This window comes from Urocitellus parryii, chromosome 6 (genome assembly GCF_045843805.1).
Source record: "Urocitellus parryii isolate mUroPar1 chromosome 6, mUroPar1.hap1, whole genome shotgun sequence".
Lineage (NCBI taxonomy): Eukaryota > Metazoa > Chordata > Mammalia > Rodentia > Sciuridae > Urocitellus > Urocitellus parryii.
In genome coordinates this window covers 29,349,670-29,374,378 of record NC_135536.1, presented here as the reverse complement: position 1 = coordinate 29,374,378, position 24,709 = coordinate 29,349,670, and the positions used below count along the sequence as shown (strand labels likewise).

The 24,709-nt window shown below is 46.6% G+C and overlaps 1 protein-coding gene across 3 annotated transcripts in view; it reads right to left on the bottom strand.

Moving 5' to 3' along the window:
• Dpf3 (double PHD fingers 3) overlaps positions 1-24,709 on the bottom strand; it is a 249,742-nt gene that overhangs the window by 92,966 nt on the left and 132,067 nt on the right. For all 3 annotated transcript variants that reach the window (XR_003301941.2, XR_003301942.2, XM_026401641.2), the window contains exons 4-5: positions 15,832-15,959; positions 8,885-8,980 (exon numbers count right to left, since the gene is read on the bottom strand). Coding sequence is in view for 1 of the 3 variants with exons in the window: in XM_026401641.2 (XP_026257426.1) it covers positions 8,885-8,980; positions 15,832-15,959 (224 nt within the window). In the remaining 2 variants the exon portion in view is untranslated. The remainder of the gene's footprint in view (positions 1-8,884; positions 8,981-15,831; positions 15,960-24,709) is intronic.

Genomic DNA, 24,709 nt, shown 5'->3' with positions numbered 1-24,709 from the left:
TAATGAGTAGCAGTAAACTCCCAGCCAAGGAAAAGGCCGGCTGAGGTCTTTGGGGACAGAGAGGAAGGGGCAGCAGATGAGAAATGAGACACAGCAGAGGCCTGGGGTGTGGGGGAGATGCAGCCGTCTCAGGGCCTGGCCTGCAAAATGGCCCTGGGGACTCACCGTGGCGAGGCCGGTACCCCAGGCCCCGGGCCCTCGCACACTCACAAAACACCCACACTGCACCATCAACCCCACCTGCCAAGCGGCCGCCTCTGCCACATCCTCAGCTTGTCTCTCTCCAAAACAAACTCCTCCTCCCTCCCTCCAGTCTCTTCTCTGCCTCCCCACCCCCCCACCCCCGCCCTGCACGAGTGACAGCCAGCCTCCCTCCTCCCCTCGCCCTCATTACTCAGAGTTGACCCCAAGAGGGAGCTGCCAGGCGCTGGCAGTCGCCCCAGGGCACTGACAGGCACCCATGCCCAGGATGCCAAGGGTGGTCGCCCTCGTTGCCTGCTCCCCCCCACGCCACCTCAGTGAAGCCAGGGACAGCTTGACGTGTACAGCCCACAGCCCTGTCACAGCCGCCAAGAGCAGGTGAAGGCAAGTCAAGCGGAATGACGAAGAACAGCAGCTGGGAAGGGGCTCAGAGAGGAGAAATACCTCCAGGGAAGAGGAGGGGTCAGCAGAGAACTGGAAGCGCCAGGGCTTCCGGGGCAGCTGCTGACGGAGGAGCAGCTCTGCAGAGAGCCAGGCTCCAGGGCTGCAGGGCTGACTCCCTGGGCCTCAGTTTCCTCCAGCTACAGGATGGGGATCTGGGTCACATGGCACCTGGGGGGATGGGTGAGGTATTCTTCTAAGGCAGCAGCACCACAGATCCCCTGAAAGATCTCGAGCTTGGCCACTTGGAATCTACCTGCCCTGCTCAAATGTCACCTCCTCTAAGAAGCCCTCCCTGACCACCTTCTGTCCACTCGATAGCCTTTCCTCTGTCTGATCATGCTTTCTCACAACTCTTGAGCTGGCTAGCAGACAATGTGTACACGTGTTGCTTTACTTGCTCACTTTCTGTCTGTCCCACATGAGGTGGAGATCAGTCTATCTAGTCCATCACTATTCTCAGAACCAGGCGCAGGGCAGCCCTTAAACGTTTGCCAAAAAAAAAAAAAAAAAAAAAAATGAATCCATCAATCTGGCTGGAAAGTCAATTATTGGTGGTCTCCTTCACTCTCTGTATCCACATGCTATTGATTCTTCCTTCAGAGATCATTGCAGCCTTCGCAATCCCTTTCTATTCCACAACCTGACCTCAACTGCTCAAAGAACCCACCAGCTGGGCTGTTCAGCCTCGTCCTTCCTGCAGGACTGCCAAACCATGTAGACACAAGGGAGAAGGGACAGGAGCCCATGATCATTCATTCATTCACACATTCTTTCATTGCCACCTATGACCCGCTTACACATCCAAATGCAGCCTAGTGCAGATCTCATCGGGTTTACCCCAACTCAGCTACATCCACTTTTTTGTTTTTAGTGGTCCCTGTCATGGCTAGTCTCTCCTCTACCCAGCCACATCCAATCTATGCTTTAGCCCTGCTATCATCCCATTCTTCCAAAAATCTTCCCCTTGCCGCACTGAAAAGTAAAAAGAGCCATGTAGACATAGATTTGAACACCAGCTATATTAGCCAGTCTTTGGTTACTATAACACAACTTCTTTTCTTTATAAACAAATGAAGTTCATTTTGACTTCTGGTTCTGAAGATGTAAGGTCTAGGAGCCTCATCCGGCAATGGTCTTCTTGCTTGCAGGCTTGAGGTAGCCCAGAGCATCATAGGGCAAGCGTTAAGGAGCATGTGTATGTGTCACTCATGGGAGCGCCACCCTTATCTAATGACCTTATCTAATCCTAATCGCCTCCAAATTCCATAGTCAGATTAAGTTTTCGGCCTGTGAACACCCAATTGGGATTAAATTCTGACACATGGAGCCAGGAGGACAATCAAACGGTAGCATCAGCCATGAGACTGGCACTAGTTACTTCTCAAAGCTTGGGTTTTCTCATCTGTAAAACAGGAACAGCAACACCTCCAGAGCAAGTTGTTGAGAGGGTTAGAGCTAAGGGTGTGACACCACAGGGTCAGTGCTAAGTCTATAGGAAGTTCTTGATAAATTATTTTTCTCTCCTTACCCACATTGATCTTTGTCATTTTGTTGTTGTTGTTGGTGGTGGTGGTGGTTGGTTTGTTTTGTTTTGTTTTTGGTACCAGGAATTGAACCCAGTGGCACTTAACCACTAAACCCCAGTCCTTTTCTTTCTTTTATATTTTTTTTCTTTTTTCTTTTCTTTTGAGACAGGGTCTCGATAAGTTGCTTAGGGCCTCACTAAGTTGCTGAGGCTGGCTTTGAACTCGTGATCCTCCTACCTTAGCCTCCAGAGTTGCTCGGATCCTCTGGCTCTGTTTGCCCCTGGTTAATGCACTGTCAGAAACCTGCTGTGCTCTCATTGCATCTTAAGTTTTAGCATCTTCTCCTTAATCTGATTCTGAGGTCCTTGAGGGCAGAGATGGCACTTTGTACTTTATTATGAATCACTAACACTTAGCGTTATGCAGGGCTCACAGCATGCAGAGCTCTTTCCTGTGTATTAGTTCAGTTAATTCTTAAAATAACCTTTGAATTAGACCGAGTAGTAGTATTATTCCTATTTATCATGTGATGAAGCAGGCTCTGAGAGGGTTCATGACTGTCCACAGTCACGGGACCAGTAAAAGCAGCAGGACCTAGGTTTCCAGACACTGTTATGAAACCTTTGAAATGGATTTGCCAAAAAAGAACCTGTCTACACTCTCTGAGAGCTGCCCACCTCATGGCACTCTGTCCCACCCCACCTCCCATTCACATACTGGTGGGCCATGGCAGCCATGATTGTACCATAGGACCCTGCCCCATAGGCCACGGCTGATTGGCTGGTTCAGGATTAGTCACATGATTTTTGGAGCTAATCAGAGTCTACCTCCAAGCTGGGCCAATCAGATTCTACCTCTAAGGGACTTGGAATTGGGAAACAATGACCCACAATGAGTATAAGCCTCTTGAACTATGGGAACCCATAAATTCTGGAGCTATGGGGCAGAGAGTTAGAGGAAAGGAAGAATGAAGGAAGGGCTGGGGTTGTGGCTCAGTGGTGGGGAGCTTGCCTAGTGCTGTGAGGCCCTGAGTTCGATCCTCAGCACCACATAAAAATAAATAAATAAATAAATAATAAAGGTGTTGTATCCATCTGCAATTAAAAATAAATAAATAAAAGAAGAAGAAGGCAGAGAGAGAAAAAAAAATGGGGCCAGAAGAGGCCCGGGTTTCTTACTCTTCCCCAGTTCTAAGTCCCTGCCTCTTTCCCGCCCGCCTTTCCTGTGGTTTGGATCTTCAAAGATTGCTCAAATTTGGGGCAATGGCCCAGCAACTTTTCAAGTCCTCCCCATTTTTGCTTAAGCCATCAAGTTTCCTGCAACTAAAAGACCCTTAACTAGGGCAGTCGGTCCAAGCCAAGGGCTCGTTCTTCTGTAACAGTTGTTCTCAAACAGTGGTCCCGGGATCCGTGTCAAAACTATTTTCATAATAATACTAGAACACTATTTGCTTTTTCCCCTCTCATTTTCTCAAAAGTGGATAATGGAGTTTTCCAGAAGCTACATGACACGTGACGATGCTTTCACGGTGAGCTTAGGTATTCTTAAGCTTAAATTTTTTGTTTTAATTTCTAATGTAGCAAATCACCAGTGAAATAAGTCTCACTGGTTATAATCAGAACAATACCTTTGCAGGGGGCTCACAGTGATTTTTAAGAGTGTAAGGAATTGTTCAGATGAAAAAAAAATTAAGGACCATTGCTCAAAACCTTTGCTACTGAAAGTGTGGTTCCTCAGACCTGCAGGGCCAACAGCACCCAGGATCCTGTTAACAAGGCAGGAGCTCAGCCCACACATCCCAGACCTGATGCCTCAGAATCTGTACTTTTCCAAGATCTTTGGGATCTTCGTATGCACTCTTAAGTTTGAGATGCACCAGACTGCACCATAGTGCATCAAAAAATACTAATTAAGAGATAGATTCAATGATAATACTCAGGTGGATGACTTAACAATAATTTTATGAACCTTAACAAGCTGTGATTTCTCAGGCTAAAGTTATCATAAACATACTTGTTAATTGTTAGATTTGAACTGCTCTCACCCCTCAGGGAACTTACATTATCAGAACTCCCAGAGCTATTCCCTTGGCTTGTACCCTCCCTTCTAATGCCTCGCCTTTATTAAGCACTCAAAATTGGCTGTGTATTCTTATTTCCATTTTACGGAAGAAGAAACTGAGGCCCAGAGTACTTTTACAATGTGGTTACGGTCACAGAGTTTATATAATTTATCCAAGGAGTAGAAGGTAATGAAGCTGGGATTGGAACTCATGGGTTTGAAGTTCAAGTAAGGCAGAACCCATCTTGTAAACTCTACCTGAGCCCTGACTTCCTCATGTGTACACAGAGCACCTGAACATCTTGTCAACCTGCAGACCCTGATCCAGTCCATGTAGGGCAGAGGCTGGGCTTCTGCCTTACTAATGAGCTCGCTTGCTCCAAGGTAATACTGAAACCACAATCCAGGACTACACATGGAGGAGCCAGGCCTAGACTACCCACGGAAATGGGAGGAGTTATTCACCAGTAGCCATCAGCTTAACTGAGGCTGTGGGTGAAGTAGTGTCACATGCTATTGCAGCACAAAGAGGCCCACCCATACCTTTCTGGGTTCTTCCATGGCTCCCACCATGGTGGTATGTCCATAATGTCATTGTACAACATGGAGCCAGTAGCTGCTAATCGGCGAGCACTGGCTGAAACCCAAGCTAGTCTCGGCCCCATCCAGTCCCCTCGCTGTTTCATGCCTTCTGAGCCTATTTCTTTCTGTCATAGTTTGAATGTGAGGGGGACTCCCAAAAGTTCACGTGTAAAACAATGCAAAAAGATTCAGAGGAGAAATGATGGGGTGGCGAGAGTCTTAACCCAATCAGTGAATTAATCCCTTGATAGGGATTAACTGAGTGGTAACTGAAGGTGGGTGGGTGTGGCTGGAGGAGGTGGGAATTGGGGCGTGGCTTTAGGTATATATTTGCATCTGGCCAGTGGAGTCTCTCTCTACTTCCTGATCATCATGTGAGCTGCTTCCCTCGGCCACCTTCTTCCACCCTGATGTTCAGCCTCACCTTGAGCCCAGAGGAATGGAGCCAACCTTCTGTGGCCTGAGACCCCTGAAACCATGAGCCCCTAAATAAACTTTTCCTCCTCTACAGTTGTTCTGGTTGGGTCCTTTAGTCACAGCAGCGAAAAAAAAAAAGCTGATTAAAACACTTTCTGTTTTCCATGATTCAGTCATTCACTCAGCAAGCTGGGCCCTGGCTACATGCTGAGCATTGAGCAGGCACAACTCCATGGAGAAAGCACAGAGCTGTCTCCAAATCCTGTCAGGCTTCTCCCTGACAAGGCTGAGTGATCTTGCCCAAGTATTTAACCTTTTGGGGAGTAATAATACCAACTTAAAGGAATGAAAGAAAAAGTTCCAATCAATACCAGGAACCACACTTGTCATTTCAAATTTTCCAGTAGCTACATTTAAAATATGACAGAGGATCTGGGTTAGGGTGTAGCTCTGTGGTATAGGGCATTTTTAGCATGCTCAAAGACCCGGATTCAATCCCTAGCACTCAAAAAAAAAAATAAATGAAAATAAGGCAAACATTTTTTTAATGTGCATTTAATTTTACTAAAACATAATTTATTTTAATAATTTATTTAACCCATGTATCCGAAATATTATAATTTCAAAATTTAATAAATATTAAAATTGATAACGAGATGTTCTATGCTCCTGTCTTCGTGCTAAGTCTTTGAAATCTGGTGTGTGTTTTCCATTTATAGCACTTCTCAGTTTGGACCAGTTGCCCCATGTGGCCAGCAGCCTCTGCAATGGACAGTCAGAAATATAGAATATAGTGTAAAGCATCTGACACAAGTCATCACTGTCTGCATAGTAACTTCATTGTAAAGAGCCCGTCGCATTGCCTGGTTTAGAGTAAGTACACTGTAAGTATAAATGGCTGTGGCTGCTGCTATTGCTATTGACAATCTCACAGAGCAGACACCCAATTCCTATTCACTGACTGCGAGTCCAATCTTCTAGATTTATATTGAGAGTGCAGAAAATGTTAAGAGGACCATTTTCTACAGTCTACTCTAGTAGGTTTGGTTCAGGAGACAGGAAGCAGGTCAGGAGTTACACAGGCCTCGAGGTTCAAAGGAATTTCAAGCTCCAAAGCCTTCTTCCAAGATGGAATCAGACATCAATTATTTTGTAGGCCACCCTACCTGCTGAACGAAGTAATGAGTCTCGGCAAGTTCGTCGGTGGCTATGAAAATCACTAGGTGAAAATTTGTGGAGGAAATTTATAAGGGAGGAATCAGGCTGGCAATAAATCTACTGACCAATTCAAAGACCACTAAAAAAGCAGAAGAACTGGAGACCATGTGCCTCCAATAAAAGGTACATCTCACCACCAAGGAAAGATTCTTGCCTACCTCAAAATAAATATTTATAGATACACACACACACACAAATAACCTCAATCTATTTAAGTCTCTAATCAAACAACAGTAGTACCTTTATCCACAGGAAATATGTTCCGAGACTCCCCATGGAGCACTGAACCCTAGATAGAACCAAATCCTATAATTTAATGCCTTTTCCATCTTAACTAAGCACTTATCATGCATTGCGGCCATAACTTCTGCAGTTTGAGGTGTAACAGCAAAGGTAGTAGGAATTTCTTTTTTCTTCTTTACAATGTCACAGATAAAAGATTCTTACTGTTGATCTTAGCAACCTCAACATCTGATATGTTTTTTTCTTTCTTTAAGAACTTTCACCTGTTCATTTAAAGGGAATACTTTATGGCTTCTCTTTGATGTATCCAAATCACAAGCATCACTACTCTTGTGCTGTGGGGCCACTATTAGGTAAAATAAGAGTTACTTGAACACAGTGCTACAAAACTAGCACAGTCTATCCGGTAACCTAGACAACCCTGATGTGACTAATGGGAGGGTGGCATATACAGTGTGGATGCACTGGTCAAAGGGGCGATTCACATTCCAGGCATGACAGAGCTGGACAACCCAAGATTTCATCACCCTACTCAGAATGGTGCATGATTTTAAATTTAGGAATCAGAAGTTTCTGGAATTTCCATTCAATATTTTCAGACCAGGGTTGACCACAGGTAACTAAAACCATGGAAACCAAAACCACAGAAAGAAAAGACAACTATACCAGTTTCCAGGAAATACAATGGACAGAGGAAGACATAAAAGCACCACTTCTCCACCAAATCCTGAATGTGAGAAATTCTACAAGACAAGCCAAGTTCTTCAACAAATCAATGGCACAGGGGTTTAACACAAAAATGTCTGTGGTAGAGTGTCATGAGAAAGAGGTATGTGTGGAATAAAGGAGACTTAGGCTGCAAACCAACCAACCAGTACTGGGCATTTTTTTGAGAAATCCAGGGGAAATGAACAGAGGCTGGATAGTAGCTATTAGAATAATGGTCATTTTTACTAAGTATGAAAATGAAATCTATTAGAGATACACTCTAATGTCTAGGATTTGCTTCCTACCCACTCCTGCTCAGGAGGAAATAATCAAACACAGAAACCAATGAAAAGTGGGAGAAAAGAACAGATGAGACAAAACAGTCAAAATACTGGCAATTGATGAAGCTGGTGACAGCGATATAAGAACACACCATCAGACAGCTGGCCTGCCCTCACTGAGAGATCCCTGCTCCTGTCAGCAGGTCCAAGCATCTGAGCCCACGGGGCGGGCAGTGCAAAACTACATGCAACTGTCGACTGAGAACTTGCCTGTGATATACAGTTCAACACCCTATCCCAGATCTGCTGAATCAGGACTGCTGACCACAGGTCCCCAGGAATCTGCATTTAAAAGCTCTCTCAGAGATACTGTTGTCCACTAAAGCATGGGGGGGGCTGTGAGAGTAGGGAGGCTTGCGAGAATTATTATTGGACCCAAACCCACAGAGCAAACTTCTTATCTTGGAGGGAAAGGTCCTGCCTGCAGCCTCAGGCCTAAGAGAGTGAATTCTCCAGTGGGGAGCCTCCGTTCACCCCTGGAGGGTCCTCTCCATCTCATTACTATCCAATGCCCTTGCAGACCACAGAAGGTCAACCACAGAAAGCCCCTCTGGGCTTGTACATGAGGCCTCTGGAGAACCAACCTGGGGCCTGAAGGCACCACCCTGGCTTGGCTCTCTCCCCGCCGGGGACCAACCACTACCTGGTTTTCATCCCTTCTTCCAGGGGTTTCCCTCTGCCCATCCCAGCTCTGACCCCTTCCTTGCCCCATCCCAGACTCCAAAGCTCATGCCAAACCCACTTGGGGACCATCAGCTGCATCCCCCCCTTCTTCCCCAGCACCAGCCTAGGGAAGCGCACCCCCAAAGTTTGTGTCCTGACCCTGTCATTCTGGGATGACCCCAGGAAACTTTCAGCCTTTTTTCATGACTGAGTGATGGGCCCAACAGACACCCTGTCCTCCTCCTCCTCCTCCCCCGCAGAGCGCCCTCTGCCTCCTCTCATCCCTCTGGCCAGCATGGAACTCCTCCAGGCTCTGACCGGATCAGAGCCCCTCTGGAGTGTTCCTCTCTGAGTATTCTCCAAGCCAGACCATGGGTGTGAGATCATCTCGCTTCAGTGGGACCTGGAATAAGTCCAGGGATCGATTATTGGCCTGACCTCAGCTCTGCTCTTTCCTCCCTTGTGACATCCCCCACTTACCCGTCCTCTGGTCCTATTCTTTCGTTTGGGAATATCCTCTTCTAAATCCTCTTCTTCATTCCCTTCTTCTACATTCTCATCATTTTCCAAAACCCTCTGGAATGACAAGAAAATCAGTAGAAGATTTGAGAAATCAAATGCAAAGGAGAAAATCATCAGAGGGTCCTTCTTAAGGTGTTCCATTGTTTTTGTTTGTTTTGTTTTTTGCTTTTGTTTTGTTTAGCAAAGTGAGGCTGCTGTTCCTGATGCTTGGGAAGTGGAGCCTCTGAGATGCTGCCCAGGAGTTTGACACTCCTCAAGCCCAAGCCCAAGCCCCTTCCAGCCAAGTCCTCCCAGAACACCAAACTTCTCCACTCTTTGAGCCCAAGAAGAGTTTTCTGAGAATACTCTGGCAGTGCTATGATTTGGATGTGAGGTGTCCCCCAAAAGCTCATGTGTGAGACAATGCAAGAAGGTTTAGAGGAGAAATGATTGGGTTATGAGAGTCTTAGACCAATCAGTGGCTTAATCCCCTAATGGGATTAACTGGGTGATAACTGAAGGTGGGTAGGGTGTGGCTGGAGAAGGGTACCTGGGGGTGAGCCTTTGATATATATTTTGCATCTGGTGAGTGGAGGCTCTCTCTGCTTCCTGATCATCATGTGAGCTGTTTCCCTCCACCACACTCTTCCACCATGATCTCCTGCCTCACCTGGAGCCCCAGAGAACGGAGCCGGCCACCTATGGACTGAGACCTCTGAAACCATGAGCCCCCAAATAAACTTTTCTGCCTCTACGATGGTTCTGGTCAGATCTTTTAGTCATAGCCGTGACAAAGCTGATTAAAACAGGCAGAAATGCTTTTCGATGGAGCCATGTCATTTTTATCAAAACTTACTTTCTTTAATGTAATCTTTCCTTTTGTTCCTATCAAAGGCCACCTCAGAACCATGAAAATGTGTTTGTCCTTTCCCTGTCATTCTGAAACCTGCCCTGTCTTAAAAAAAAAACAAAAAACAAAAACAAGTAACTTCCTGCTCATCTGACCAGAATGTAACGTTAACGTACTGCTCGTAAGAATCCACTTTAAAAGAAAAAAATATTTTCATGATAGTTCTTGACTTGTCATAGAGTTTAAAGATCATGAATTCAAATGATCTCTCTCCGGTAGTCCTGGGAGTCACAGAGAATCCAATTTCCATTTTACAGGTGAACAAAACTGAGGCCGAGAACCATTTTGATGGTTCAAGATCATAGAGGGAGGGCATGAGTAGAATAAGGTCAGGTGCATGAGCTCCACTTCCCGTTGGTTTCTCAGACCTCGGGAATGAGGACTCCAGGTTCATCACAGTGTACTCTTCATACAGGGACCTGAGCACTTCACTCCCTTAGAAGAGGGGAGGGAAGAAGTGGAGTATGGACCCCCAGGTTCAAGGGAAGGTTCAAAGATCATGGCAGGAGACCCAGGCCTTCACCATGGGAGTAGGAAAAGAGGCAAGGGGCTTGGAACTCACTGAACTCCATATCAAGGCCCTGAGAACTTCCATATGGGCTCACTGTGTGACTCGGTTCCCCCATTTATAAAACAGAAATCAATTCAATCTTCATTCATATCTAGCACTAGCTCCAAAGCAGGAACTGCACTAAGGCAAGATGCAACATAGCGGAGTCTTGGCCTCAAATCAACCCCACAGTCTGGAGAAGAGAGGACAGATTTAAAGAACATGCGTAACCACATAATGCCAGCTGTTATAAAGTCAAGCTCAGGGTACATGAGAGGGCAAAATGACAAAAAGGGAATTTTACCTCATCTGAAGGTTGCAGGAGGCTTCCTGAGGACAAGGGGAGATGAGATATGGAGAATGAGCAAAGACTAGCCTTGGGAATGGAGACAGGGAAGAGGGAGGAAGAGAGGAAAGAGCTTCTAGGCAGGAAGACCAGCATGAGCAAAGGGGAGAGGACCGTGGCTTGTCCCAATAGCAGAAAGGGCTGGTGTGACCAAAGTTTGGTGGCTCCAGGAGAAAGATGGCTAAGATGCAGCCAGAAAAGTGTGCAGGAAACACACTTATACAGGATGACACCACAATCCTTGGGGGAATGGTGAAAAATTAAAAAATAAAATAAAAACTATGGAAAGTCTTAGAAAGTAGCACACAACACATGGACATCGGATGTTACCATTGCTATTCAAATAGCCTCCCGGACACACACCGCTGACCTGTCCTCAAAGAAGGAAGCCCAGGAGTGGGTTACTAGTGATCTTCTGCTCCTGCCTTCCTGCCAGAGTGCTCTGCTGCAATCATAGCACCCAGGATACCCCTGTCACCCCATCCTTCCAAAGAGCTCCAAAGAGTTCTAGTGAATTCTTCTCCAATTTCCCTCCCTGTTTTATTTAGGAACCCACCAGCCAATGGTACTTATGGATCTCTGGGTCAGCCTTTACCATCTAATAGTCACAGCTGAGTCTGCTGGATGTGACCTCTGGCTCATAACTAGGAAATGTTGGCTCGGGTCTGGAGCAGGCCCTTGGCTTCCTGACCTGCAGGTGGGACCACTAGTGAAATCCAAGCAAAACAATGACAAATGCTGTTCAGTCTTCAGTGAAAAAAATGTAGCATAAATATACGGTGTAGTTATTAGGACTGCGGTGGCTGATCACACAGCTGTCTTGCAAAGCTTCTGAGTCTTGAGGTCATTTAATCATGGTAAGTTCCAAGTGTCTGGAATTTAAAGGTCATTGCCTCTGGCATCTCAGTACAATTCTGACTCCACTGTCATTTTTCACGATAAGGGTATTTATTGTCCATAATACAGACTCTGGGTTGGAAGGTGAAAGATGGGTGGAGGCGGATGAGCTGGTCCCCAGAGTGTCACGCAGCCTCAGTGTCCAAGAGTGAACTGACGTCTCCTCTCCCTGAGGTTCTGTCCCTCTTCTCCCCACCAGCTCCCTTGTGACTCTGGAATCTCCAGTCTATGCCCCATAACAGTGTCTGCATTTCTCTCAATGTGGCCCTGACACCAGGAGTCTCTCTATGTGATTCTTAACTCAGAAGGAGCCAGGACACCCTAAAAAACAAAGCTCATTTCAGGCCTCAGATAGCAGAGGGGGAGAGTCCAGTCCAAGAAGTGAAGGGCAGGGGTGGTCCAACTATAGAATCAGCTTATCCCCAGTCACATACCAGCAGTCCCTGTCCAAGGACATTGTCTGCAAAATAAACACATTTTAAAATAACTTTTCTCTCGGTTACTCTAAACAGTCTTTACAGTGATGATAATAGTGGTTTGTGGTTGTATCGAAAAAAAAGAGAGAGAGAGAGAAAAAGAAAAAAATTCCTTTTCAAAGATTCCATTATCTCCAGCCAGGAATACTACAAAATCTAACAAATGTCACTGTGTTGGCCCTACATCCAATCTCCTCTCCATGCAGAACCAGAGGGATCTTTATAAAATATAAATTCACTGCCCTGATTAAAATCCTCCAATTGGCTTCCTCTTTTATTTTACATGAAACTGAAAGCCACTTCCACGTCCCTTGAGGCTGACAGGTCTGGCTCCTGGCCACCTGTCCAGCTCCACCCTGGGCTCTTCTCCCTGGCACCACACTCGAGCCACATGGGCCTTCCGTCTGTTCCAGCAACACAAGCTCTGACCTACCTCGGGGCCTTCAGCACACTGTTCCTCTGCCCAGAGAGCTCTTTAACTGAGGTTAAACCCCTTGTATTCCTTAGGACATGACCTAGAATCTGCCCCGACCCTTCTTCTACTGAATCTTCATCTTGCGTGTGTGCATCTCATAGTACTTTTCCAAGAACACAATATTTTAGGTCTTACTCGTTCTCTGTCGGTATGTCACCAGACTACAGGTGGAGAGGCCAGGTCTCCCTTGGCCCCTCTCTGCAGCACCTGACACCGTTCCTCCTCAAGGGAAGCCTTCATGAAACTTTGGTCAAATGAATGAAAATAAAAGGAAAAAACTATAGACCATTGACTCCCTGGGTATTTTGGTAACGTGAAGCCGATGAACACAAGTGAATCTGTTTGGCTTCAGACACTGCCTCAGCTTTGAGCCCAGGAGAACAGCCCCTGGCTCTGCACAGGACAGCCATTTAGTTTTATGAATATAAATATTCTGATCTCTAATAGACCCGAGTTTCAGGAGAAGAACTCAAACCCACCTCCAGTTCTGCAGGAAAAGGGCCACTCATCACTCAATATCAAGGCTTCTGGGCAGGGTCTGTCCCCTTCGCTGATTCTGTCAAAGCCCACTATGTAACCAAACACAACACGAAGGGGTCACAGAGAGGTGACAAACCTGGCCTTCAAAATCCAAAAGTCCCACACTGGGGGGAATAGGCGGCTGGCCAAACTCACAAGGAGGAAAGCAGCAGGTGCCCTAGACACTTGAGGCCCTGTGGCTACGGGGAGACCCAGAGAGGCTGGACAGGGGGTGGCACTGAGGCTGAGCCTCAGAGCCGAATGGAACCTGTGCTCACGGAGGTGGAAGAAAAGACATGTGCCAGATAGAGGGTCCAGCGGGACCAAAGGCAGAGAGGGAAGAAGGCTGAGGAGCAGGGAGGAAAGAAGTCACAGCAAAATAAGCCTGAAAACTAGCTGAGGAGCAGGAAGAGGAGGCCCAGGAAGGTCACACCACCACTCGGGATTTATTTAGTGAGAAGCACAATTTTTTTTTTTTTTTTAGCAAGGTGCCGGGGTGGCACAAACAGAGCTGTGCTTCAGGACAAAAGGTAACTAGCCAAGTAGGACATGTGGGAGGGGGAAAGACCGGGATCGGGTCACTCATCAGAATCTGGTCACTCATGCACCTACTCAACACATAAGGGCTATGGGTCTCCTACTCGCCCAGCACTGTTGGGGGACTTGAGATGGATTCGTGAGCAGAACAAAGTCTCCTGCCCTGGGGAGTTTACACTCTATTGGGAGAAAACAGATAATAAACAATAACATAATAAATAAACAGATTTCAAATGACATTCGATGGTGATAAGAGAAAAGGGGAGAAGAAGAAGAAAGCAGAGTGAGGGAACAAGAGATGCAGGGCACAGGACCTGGTATGAAATGCAGCGGTCAGGCCACGCCCCGAGGCAGGAGGAGCAGGCCTGGCGTGTTCTAGGAGCAGCAAAGACAGGTGGCTGCAAGACTTGACAGAAGGAGCTGCTCAGAGAGGTGGGAGGGCCCTGTTTCACTCCAGACAACAGTGGCCACAGCAGGCTTTGCGCTCAAGAATGACCGGCACCAACTGAACTTGAAAAAGCTCCTTCTCCTATGGTCCATCCAATCAATGGAATATTGCTCAGCACTAAAAAGAAATTAGCTCTCAAGACATGAAGGAAGCTTACACGTGGCTTGCTAAGGGAAAGCAGTCCCTCCGAAAAGGCTGCCGTAGGACCCCAACTGAAGGACGTCCTGGAGAGGGAAAAACTGTGCACACTGTAAAGCCCAGTGGTTGCAGGGGGTTATGAGGGAGGGTCACGCCCGAGCACAAAGGATTTTAGTGCATACTACCATAAGTGTGGTTGCCTGTCGTTACCATGTGCCCATAGACCACCAAGAGTGGACACTAAAGCATGGGCTCTGAGTCATAGGGGCGTATCAGTGTAGGTTCCTTGATTGTAATCAATGTGGTGGGAGCCCGTGCTCATGGGGGAGCCTATGCGTGTACGTGGGCACAGGGGATATAGGAAATCTCTGTACCTGCCTCACAATTTTGCTATGAACCCAAAGTTGCTATTTTTAAGTGGTCTTTTAAAGACTCCCTCTGAGGTGCTAGCAGGGAAGACCATCACAGTCCTTTAGACAAGTGGTAAGTGTGGCCTGGACCAGGGCGGCCACAGAGGATGTGGGGAGAAGGGCCATGCTCTGGATTTGTGTTGGACGCACGGCCAACTGGATTCCGGATGTGTGGACGTTGTACTTGAGAGAAAGACAAAGGGGACTCCAAGTTCCACTCGACAACTAAAGGCTAGAGTGAATGAAAAAAATCTCCAGTAGGTCTGGAGCTCGTGGAAAGCAGAGGAGGGAACAAACAAGTCAGGGAGCGGGAACTAAGTCGAAAAGACTCGACCATTCATCTTGGCACAGGAGTGGCTGTGAAGGAGGCCAGTGCCTTTACTGAGACCCAACTCTGCACCTGCATGCACCAGGTACAGAGGACACAGAGGTGACAACAAGCCTGGGTCCCGACTCTATGGAACTCACAGGCCAGTGAGACCTACTAAACAAACCAGAGAGGTATTATTATTATTATCATTCCTTTAACTAGCACTTCAGTAAGTTAATGAATTAATAATTAAAATAGTGAATGGAGTATAAAATTATGCATATACAATGTAGGTAACAAAAATATAAAATTTTAATACAGGAGATAAATTCAATAAAATATAATTTAATTATATTTAATTATTAACACCACTATTTATATTAGCACTAGTTAATATTATTACAATACTCCGTGTCGAGCATTGTACTGGATAAACAGGATTCGAGGCAAGTGACAGGAAATGGTGGGTGCACACCATTATAATCCGGAGCTGGGGGAACAGATGAACCATCCTGCAGGGAGGGGACTACGAGGCAGGCCTTGAAGGATGAGTGAGTTAATCCTCATTAACTCCACCAGATCCTCTCTCCCCCAGGCCCAGAGCAGTGGGAGAAAAGAACCAGAAGTCTGAGGAGCAGGAGCTGAGCCTGCATGGTGAGGAAGGGGGCAAAGCCAACACCCAGGAGTCTACACCCTGGACTGTGGGCTGTTTATTTCACAGGGAGGAGGGCTCAGTCTGCTTTGCTTCCCAACATGGCCCCAGGACCTAGCAGGTACCCAGGGCTCAACAGGCTCCCTAAATACATTTGGAACAAACAAATGAAGAAATCAGAGAGAGGGGTTGGTGCATTGAATTGGGAAAGCCTCAGAGTGCTGGGGGGTGGGGGCCTGCAGCCCCAGGGGGGAGTACCTGTATCTCCTGGATGCTCTCCTCCTCGCGGGCATCCACCTTCTTCTCCACCCCCTCTCCGCGGAGCAAGGCTTCCAGCGTGGTGCTTTCCGAGGTGAAGCCATCTTTCTTCAGGGGCAGCTCCACTTCTGAAACACACACACACAGAAAGGCAGGTCAGGCCACCAGAAGAGCTGGGGCAGGAAGGATGGCCCCTCAGGACACGTTCCACCAGAGCTCCTGGGTAGAACTCAGAGCAGCCGGCGCTCTCTCCTCCGGGGGGACAGAACATGGGAGTTGAGGGCAGCTTTTCCAGCTTGTCTCATAATCCCAGAGGTAGATCTCGACCCTCTGGGACAGCTGAGGCCGGGCAGAAAGGGTGCCAGGTGGGACACGGGACCACGCCGCCTGGGCCTGGGTCTTGCTTCCGCCAATCTCTGGCAGTGAGACTGGAGAAGGCGCTGGAGGAGGCTCAAGCCTGTTCTTCTACAAAGGGGCACAATGATGTCCAACACCACAGGGTCGCTGGGGTCGGAGAAGTGCTGATTTACAGGAAAGCGTTTTGAAACTCTCAAGCAGCACACCGGCTTGGCCACTGTTATCACTGACCCCTGCCTCGACCCCAGCTCTGGTCAGGCAGTTCATGACCTCTCCTCAGCCAGGTGGCTGCCCAGCTCTGCTTGGCTCCATGAAAAGCTAATTCGGCCTCCGAGAGGCTGTTCCCATGCGCTCATAGGGGATGCGGAGCCTTGAAAACCAGGGGAAAAGGAGGAGCAAGGACAGGTGCCCAGCAGGACCCAGAGAGCAGGGTGGGAGCTGAGGCACAGTCTCTGAAGACGTGGGGAGTTTGAGCAGCTGCTGGACAGTAGGTCACTGGGTGCTAGAGTTCTGATGCTGAGCATCTCCCAAAGGCCCACTGGTAAAGACTGGCCCCAGGGTCATCCTAAGAGGAGGTGGCAGAACCTTTAGGAGGTGAGGACTACTGGGAGGTCCTTAGGGGCATTCCCTTGAAGGGAACTGTACCTCAGTCTCTTCCTCTTGCTCTCTGGCTTCCTGGCCATGAGGTAAACACTTTGCTCTGCCACCCATTCTCTGCATCGCCTTCACTAGAAGCCCAAAACAGCGAGTCTGCCTGAGCATGGACAGGAACCCCTAAACCTTTTCTCTTTATAAGGTAGTTATCTCAGGAATTTTATTACAGTGATGAAAAACCAACCTACTGGGCTAGCTAAGTAAAAACAAATAATTTTTTTTTTTTTTAAAAAAAGGCAGCTAAGAGACAATCCGGCTGCTGAGAAAGAACAGAGTGGAGCTGAACCCCTTCCTCAAGATGCCCTTCAAAGTCCCATTTTTACAGAGGGTTTTTAAAAATAATACAGAGTTATGAAAAATTGTGCTGTGAATGGATAATTATGAATGTAATGCATTCCACTATTGTCATGTATGAAAGAAATTTTAAAAATCCAAAAAAATAATAATAAGTAAAAACAGAAACCTAAGGTCCAAGTGATCATATTTTGATTTACTATAAAAATTTTCCTCCAACCTCTCCTCTGATCCTGGACTTCATACCCCATCCCCACCTATATACACACACAGACACACACAGACACACACAGACACACACACACACACACACACACACACTACCACTCTCTCAGGTCCCATGGATGCAAGAACACAATACAGTGATGAGTGTGGAAAACAGGGGAAACAAATGGCCCACTCATATCAGGGAACTGAAGGTTTAGTGTAGGGACTAGGAGGTGTGTGTGGGAGAAAGGGAACCAAAAAGCAATGGTGAGGTGCCCCCAGGGAAGCATTTCCACTGCTACTCCTGGGGAGACAGAGGAGTGTTTGCAAGAACCTGGAGACAGGGCCAGACAGGAAACAAGGGAACCAACACATGACCCAAGCACGCTTTCTTCCATCCTCCATCTTCCTGCCGTGCTTCCTTCCTCTCTCATTAGCCAACCTTGACCGGAAGCCAGAGGGCAGGGAGCCTGGTCAACGCAGCCCACCGAGGTCAACTTCCTGGGACACAGAGCAGTGTGAAGGGCAAAGAGTGGATCTGGAAGGGTGAATGGAGATCAGCAGCACCATCATGCCCTACTTCCTTCCCACCCCAACGGAACCCTACCTGCCTGCTCCATCTCTCCACCCAGAAGAGCACAGGCCGGCCAATCCCATGGAAGAAAGGCACCATGGGTGACCAGCTCCCAGAAAAAAGAAGGTGGAAGGAGGAACAGTACCTGAAGTCTCTTGAGAGGCAAGGTCTCTGGGATTTTTTTTTTAACCAAAAAAAGAATAGAGGACCCACCTCCATCAACAAGCACTACCACAAAACCTGCCACCTCTGGACTGCATCCATCAATCTATCCGTCCTGCCATGTGACAACTGCTGTACGGGGACTAGGGACATAGGAGTTGACCAAATCAAGTTAGGTCCGGCCCCTGGGTGGTTTATAGTCTAAAGAGACAGACATAAAAATGTTAAATACAAAATAAAAATGCAATTATGAACTGACCTAAGTGGTATAGAGGAAAACAACTATGAAACATGAAAGAATAAAGGAGGAGATCAGATCAGAGAGTCGGGGAATGCCTGTGAGTGTCAGAGAAAGAGTCAACTGTCTGCTTTAATGACTTCAGGGCATGCAGCTCCATAGCCTGGTCTGATGACATATTTCTTTCTCTCCCAAGTCAGAAAAGTCTTCCAAATGTCTAATCTCAAACAATTAAAGTGGGTTGCCTCATGTCCCGTCCTCCGTCAAAAAAGAACAGCTGGTCGCAATCACTCAAATTTATAATAATCATATGTACATATTTGAAGTTCATTTCCTAGTCTTCCCAACACTAAATAATAAATCCAATGTCCAGAACTGAACAGCATTTTGAACAAGAGATGGCCTTATGGAACATAAAAGTCAATCATTATACTTTACAAATGAGTCACCCTAAGCTCAGAGAAGGTATGTAATTTTACCAAAGCGACACATCAGGACAAGAATGCAGCTGAATGATCTTCCCAACACACCTTCGAGATCATGACAAGACCCTCATTCATTGTAATCTTATTAGTAGTTCCCAAGCCAAGCTGAGCTCCGACTGGGCTTTGGTGCACTTGTATACCTGAAGAGGGCTTGGTACCCAGAAGCCTTCACAATGCAGCAGCTGTTATTGCTATGTGTCATTTAATTCCCACCACACCCAAGAGGCACAGTCATTATCCCATTTTACAGATGAGGACAGTGCAGCTTGGGATGCTTATAACTTGCTTAATATCACACAACTGGTAAGGGGCAAAATCTGCCCTTCAGTTCTATCTGCCTGCAGAAGCCACCACTTCATTGGGCCGAAGGTCTCCACCTGACTGTCTCTGGTCCACCCTTGAAAGGTCTTTTTCCAGTTTGTGCATTTCCAGTGCGCGCTTCAACTCTCTGCACAGTTTTTGCATTTCAAGATAAAAGGCTCATCTCTGATGAGCTGAGGGTAGTATGCAGCAGGGTGCTGGGCTCCACTCTGGATGAACATCCTTGTATGGTACTCCCCTCTCACGGCACTCTTGACACTATACAGGATTTTCCATCAGCTGTGAACTTCCTCCTCCTGCTCCTTCTTCCACCCCTGCTGAAAATACCTCTATCCTGCTTTGCCATATTTCAGACTATTCTCTTAGTCCCCCCTCCCCCGAACCAGACTTTACCAGATACTGAACCAGAACCAAGCACAGTGTAAGAATCCGGAGGGAAAATAGATCCCACGATAGGAAAACTTCAGTGGGTTCTCCTGCCTGCGAAGAGCTCAGGGGGGTCTCCCATGGCAGGCAGAGTCCAGTCCCTTAACGAGGAAAGTGAAACACAGAAAGACAGAGAGCCTTTCCCAGGATCACGGTGAAACACAGTGACAACATTCTTCCTTGATCACCAAAATATTTAACTGGCTCATAGAGGTTCTGCTTTCAGACAGCCCTGGAGTTAGACCCTAACCTTGCCATTTATTAGTAAGGGGAGCTGTGGGCTAGTCACTTCACGTAAGCCTCCATTTCCTTATGCAAATGGGGGTGACCACAGTGTCTACTTCACAGTGTTGGTGTGAGAATCAGAGTGATGCAGCCTGAAGAAACTCCAAAGGGACTCACCAAAAAAACCCTCTGAGACCCGGGGAGGAAAATTATCTTATCAACTTTTATTTGTTTTATTCTATTCAAATCTTGGATTCAAAATCAGATTATTCACGCAAAGAACCTGGGACATTGGAAGTGCCCTACAAATACTGGATGTTATTGTTACCAAAGTTTAAAATATTCTGATTTTTTTAAATTAATTTATTGATTCTAAGCATTCTGAAAATCATTCTGATTTTCATGGCATAGCTACACTGTCCCGAAGACATATAATGCAAGCCACGTGAATGTTTCAAACTTTCCAGTAGCCACATTTTAAAAAGCAAAGAGAAGCAGGTACAATTTATTTTATGTTTTCTCAAACCCCAATATTTCCAAAGCATAACCATTCCAACATGAAATTTATATAAGAAAACCATTGATGTGATAGTTGATTCATTCACATCAAGACTTCTAAATCTGGGCTGGGGTTGTAGCTCAGTGGTAGAGCACTTGCCTAGAATGTGTGAGACAGTGGGTTTGATTCTCAGCACCACATAAAAATGAATGAATAAAATAAAGGTGTTGTGTCCATCTACAACTAAAAAAAAATTTAAAAATAAAAAAAAAAGCCAAATTTGTAGCTCAGTGGTAAATTACGTGCTTAGTGTTCTAGAGGCCCTGAGATCTGTGGGCCCAGCACCAAAAAAAGAAGGGAGTGGGGCAAAATATTATAGAAAGAAATAAAGGATTCTACATCTGGCATGTAGTTTATTTACATTTATGTCACATCTCAATTCAGACTAGCCACATTTCAAGAGTTCCATGGCTACATATAGCTAATGGCTGCTGCATTGAACAATACAGGTGTATAACATTAAAAGAAATGCTTATTGTGATTTTGCTTCTGAGAAATGGAAGGAATTTAAACGTGGTTCTTAATGTTGCCTACTTAATACCCCACGGAGTGCCACTCCATGAGCAGTGTTCTAGATGTCCTCTGGCAAACCCTGGATGCAAAGCACCATGGGTAAGGCTTGGAAGGTCAGAATGAAAGAGTAACCTCCCTTTCCAAAAATCCAGCAGAGGGTCCATTCTCTACCTCCTGACCATAGGGGGTCCCAGAGTGAGGGGGGATAAGAGGGAACAGATCCCAGTTCTTGCACAATGTACATCCTAGACACTCTCCTTAGGGATGTCACCAACTCGATTTTATTCCAATATAGCTCATCGGGATATATATGGTTCTTAATAGGATTTAGTAATTCTTTAAAAATACACTCATTTTGCACTTCACACAAATTTGGAGTCCACGTAACCTGACAGAAGCCATGACATATTACACGTTAAAAAAAAAAAATGGTCCAAAACACACACACACACACACACACACACACACATAATTCATCTTTAAATTAGCCTGATTTTATACACATGGATATAAACCTACGGATCGTTACTTTCTCCAGAGCGGCAGCAGCTGTCACCCAAGCCAGCCGCCTCCCCAGACCCCCGTAAGCAGCTCTGCCTCCACTTCTAATTGGGAACAGAGATACTCCTTGGGTGAGTTCCAGCACGATCCATCACACCAGCGACAGCTTCTGTGCAAACCGAAGCAAATCGGTCTCCAAACAAGAAAAAACCTCTTAGACAAACAAGGATTGAAACATAGAAAGTCTTCTTTAAAAAAAAAAAAAAGGCACAAATTAAAAAAAAATTTTTTTTGAATTTTTTTCCAGTGAAGAGCAATGGCTTCTCCCCAGGCTCCGGACGGGGCAGCCATCCTCTTGGGTACAGATCAAAGCCACAAGCTTTTGACACAGGTGCCCCAAGTCTGCCACCCAATGCACTGAAAGAAAAGCTTCCACTGGGCTGTTGGAGCCACCGAGCTCATTAACAGGATGCGGACGAGATGAGTCTGAAAGTGTAACAGGGGAGCAGAGTGAGTAATTAAATCCCAGGTCATTTAAAAATGCAAACGCCGTGGATGTCACAGGCTCACAGAGCCTCTGACTCCTACTCTTTCATTATTAGGCTCAGATGGAGGATTGGGAACCTGCAAGTCATATATGGATTATAATAAAATATGCCATATAAAAGAGATTAAGACTGTTCTTCTTTGGGGAAATATACAAAGAGAGGAGGTGTCTGTTAGCTGTCGAGTTTGCAAGAGATACCATCTTTCGGGAGGCTGGGTTCTGCCAACAGCAGCCTGCCCCAAGGGAAATTGTGGTGAAACACCCCGACAGGGCGCATCCATCCGTCCATCCATCACGGGCTCCCTCTGACGCAGGGTCCTGGAGATAGAGTTATGGTCCAAATGGGAGGGAGCGACCCGGCACACAATGGAAAGAATCCTCCTGCGACATCGTAAGTGCTCAGATTTTTTTTTTTAACCTGCCTCTAGTTTTTCTTTAAAAATACAAATGTGCAGTTTTCTCTTCTGGGTGCTTATTATTGTGAGGAGATAAGCTCATCATATGTCCTTGGATTTATACATCAACTTACACCGAGGAGCAAGGAGCTTAAGAATCATGATTTCATTTATCCCCATCAGACTCTCAGACTCATGGAGGGAGAAGGGAGGGGGACTGTTATCTCTCACCTCACCGGGGAAAAGAATGGGGGGGACCAGAGACCTGATTTCCTCCGTGGTGGCAGGCCCAGGAATCCCGTCTGTTCGTTCCCTAGGGGAGCTGTTTTCTTGGCTACATTGACTCCCTGATTTTTTTTGACTCATAAAACTCAAAATAGATGAGGTTCATATTGAAGACCCATCACCCAGTAGGCCCTGGGTAACACTTGTTTGAGAATTCCCAGATATTCACACAACAGGAGGGTGATCATTCCCTCACATGGCCCGTGCTGTGCCTGTCCACTCCCCACTAAGTAGCCAAGCAAGGGTGGGTTCCAGAATCTAAACTCAGAACCACAGATAGTCAGTTCCCCAGCCCCAAGACACAAAAAAAAACTCCACATTGCCAAAAAAAAAAGTCACCACAGGGCTGACCCGCAGACCAAGTAAACCTAGCTCAGTGGGATGGAGAGATCAGGGAAGGACAGTGGGAATGGACCGAAGGAATAAAATATTTACAGAGGCAGGTGGGAAGGGGGTGTTGGTGGAGGGTACAAAGTTTCAGTTGGGGTGAACACATTCTGGAGATCTACTGTACAGCGTGGTGACTGCAATTATTAACAAGGTACTGGATGCCTGAAAATTGCTGAGAGAGTAGATCTTAAATGTTTTCACCGCACACACAAAAAATGATAAGTATGTGAGGTGATAGATATGTTCGTTAGCTTCACTTAATCATTCCACCATGTATACATGTGTCAAAATATCATAGTATGTACATATGCATATATAGGGACATATGTATGTATATGTCATTTTTATCAATTATACTTTCATAAAGCTAGAGAAAAAAATAAAAATAAATAGTTCAAGGGAATACAGACAACTAGAAAGTATAAGAAGCTTCTCTGGGGTGAAATCTCAGCTCTTCTACCCTAAACCACACATTTGGCCTTCACCTCCTTATCAATAAAACTGGGAGAACAAAACCCACTTCCCACTATTGTTATGAGGCCGAATGAGACAACGACTATAAAGTGTTTAGCACAAGCAGGGTGCTCAATAAATGTGAGGTCCGTCTTTTCCACCTTCTTATGCTGCTCTGCCAAACTCCTGACCTCTGGCATTCTCAGGCCACCAGACATGGTGAGCCCAGCTTTCTCCAGATGGGCATGGCCCAGGGGAACGGCAGCAACGAGGCAGAACCTGGAGCAGTTAAGGAGACAGAAGAGACAGAGCCCGAGACACAGCTGGAAGCCGGGATGCTGGCCCTGTTTCAATGCCAGGGTGGGCACAGCTCCTGAAAACCATGGCAGAACCACAGTGGAAGATGCCCTGCTTTTTTTTTTTTATTTCCTTAACAAATAATTATTGAGCACTTATTATGTAGTGGGCTCTGTTCTAGGCACTCGGGAAGCCGTGGTGAACAAAAGAGAAACCTGTGCCCTCGGTGCCCTCCTAGAACTTACATTCTAACTCATCAGAAATAACCCATGCAGCAAATAAACAAGTAAAACCTACAGTCTGAACATTTGGTATTCAGTGCTTTGGAGAAAAAAAAAAAACAGCACAGAGGCAGGGAATCTGGAATATGGGGGTGACAAGAGAGTGGATACATTTTTTTTTAATGTGGCCAGGAAAGCTCAAACCTGGAAAAGGAGGAAGAGGGGACCTCAATGATATCCAAGCAAGGACATTCCAGGCAAGGAGCCATCCTTACAAGAGCCCTGAAGCTAGCCAGCCTGCCCTGGAGCACATCGAGCCGGGAACTGACCGGAGGTCGGCTCAGAGAGTTACAGGGACGGCGCAGCACTGAAGGCAGCTGGAGAATGCCGGCTTCCATCCTGAATGCAATGGCAAGCCACCGGAGCCAAGAGTGGCCTGATGACGCCTACAGAGCAACAGGAGCACTCTGAAGAAGGGTGAGGACAGAAACAGGAGGACCAGGTAGAAGTTACTGCAATATGTATGGAGCTCCACAAACGAACCAGGAGCTTGGGAGGGAACTGTGCACAACATGGACAGAACTGTGTCCCTGTGGCCTCCTCATTATCAGATACACAGTGCAGCAGTGTGCGCTGGGGGGAGCAGTCCTCTGGTCCCTGAGCAGGGGGCTTCCACCCCCAGGGATTCAGGATAGATACTAGGTGTCAAGACCAAGGGTCCGATGTTAAGGGGCCAAGGCATGTAGCTGTACCAGAGCACATCCATGCAGAACT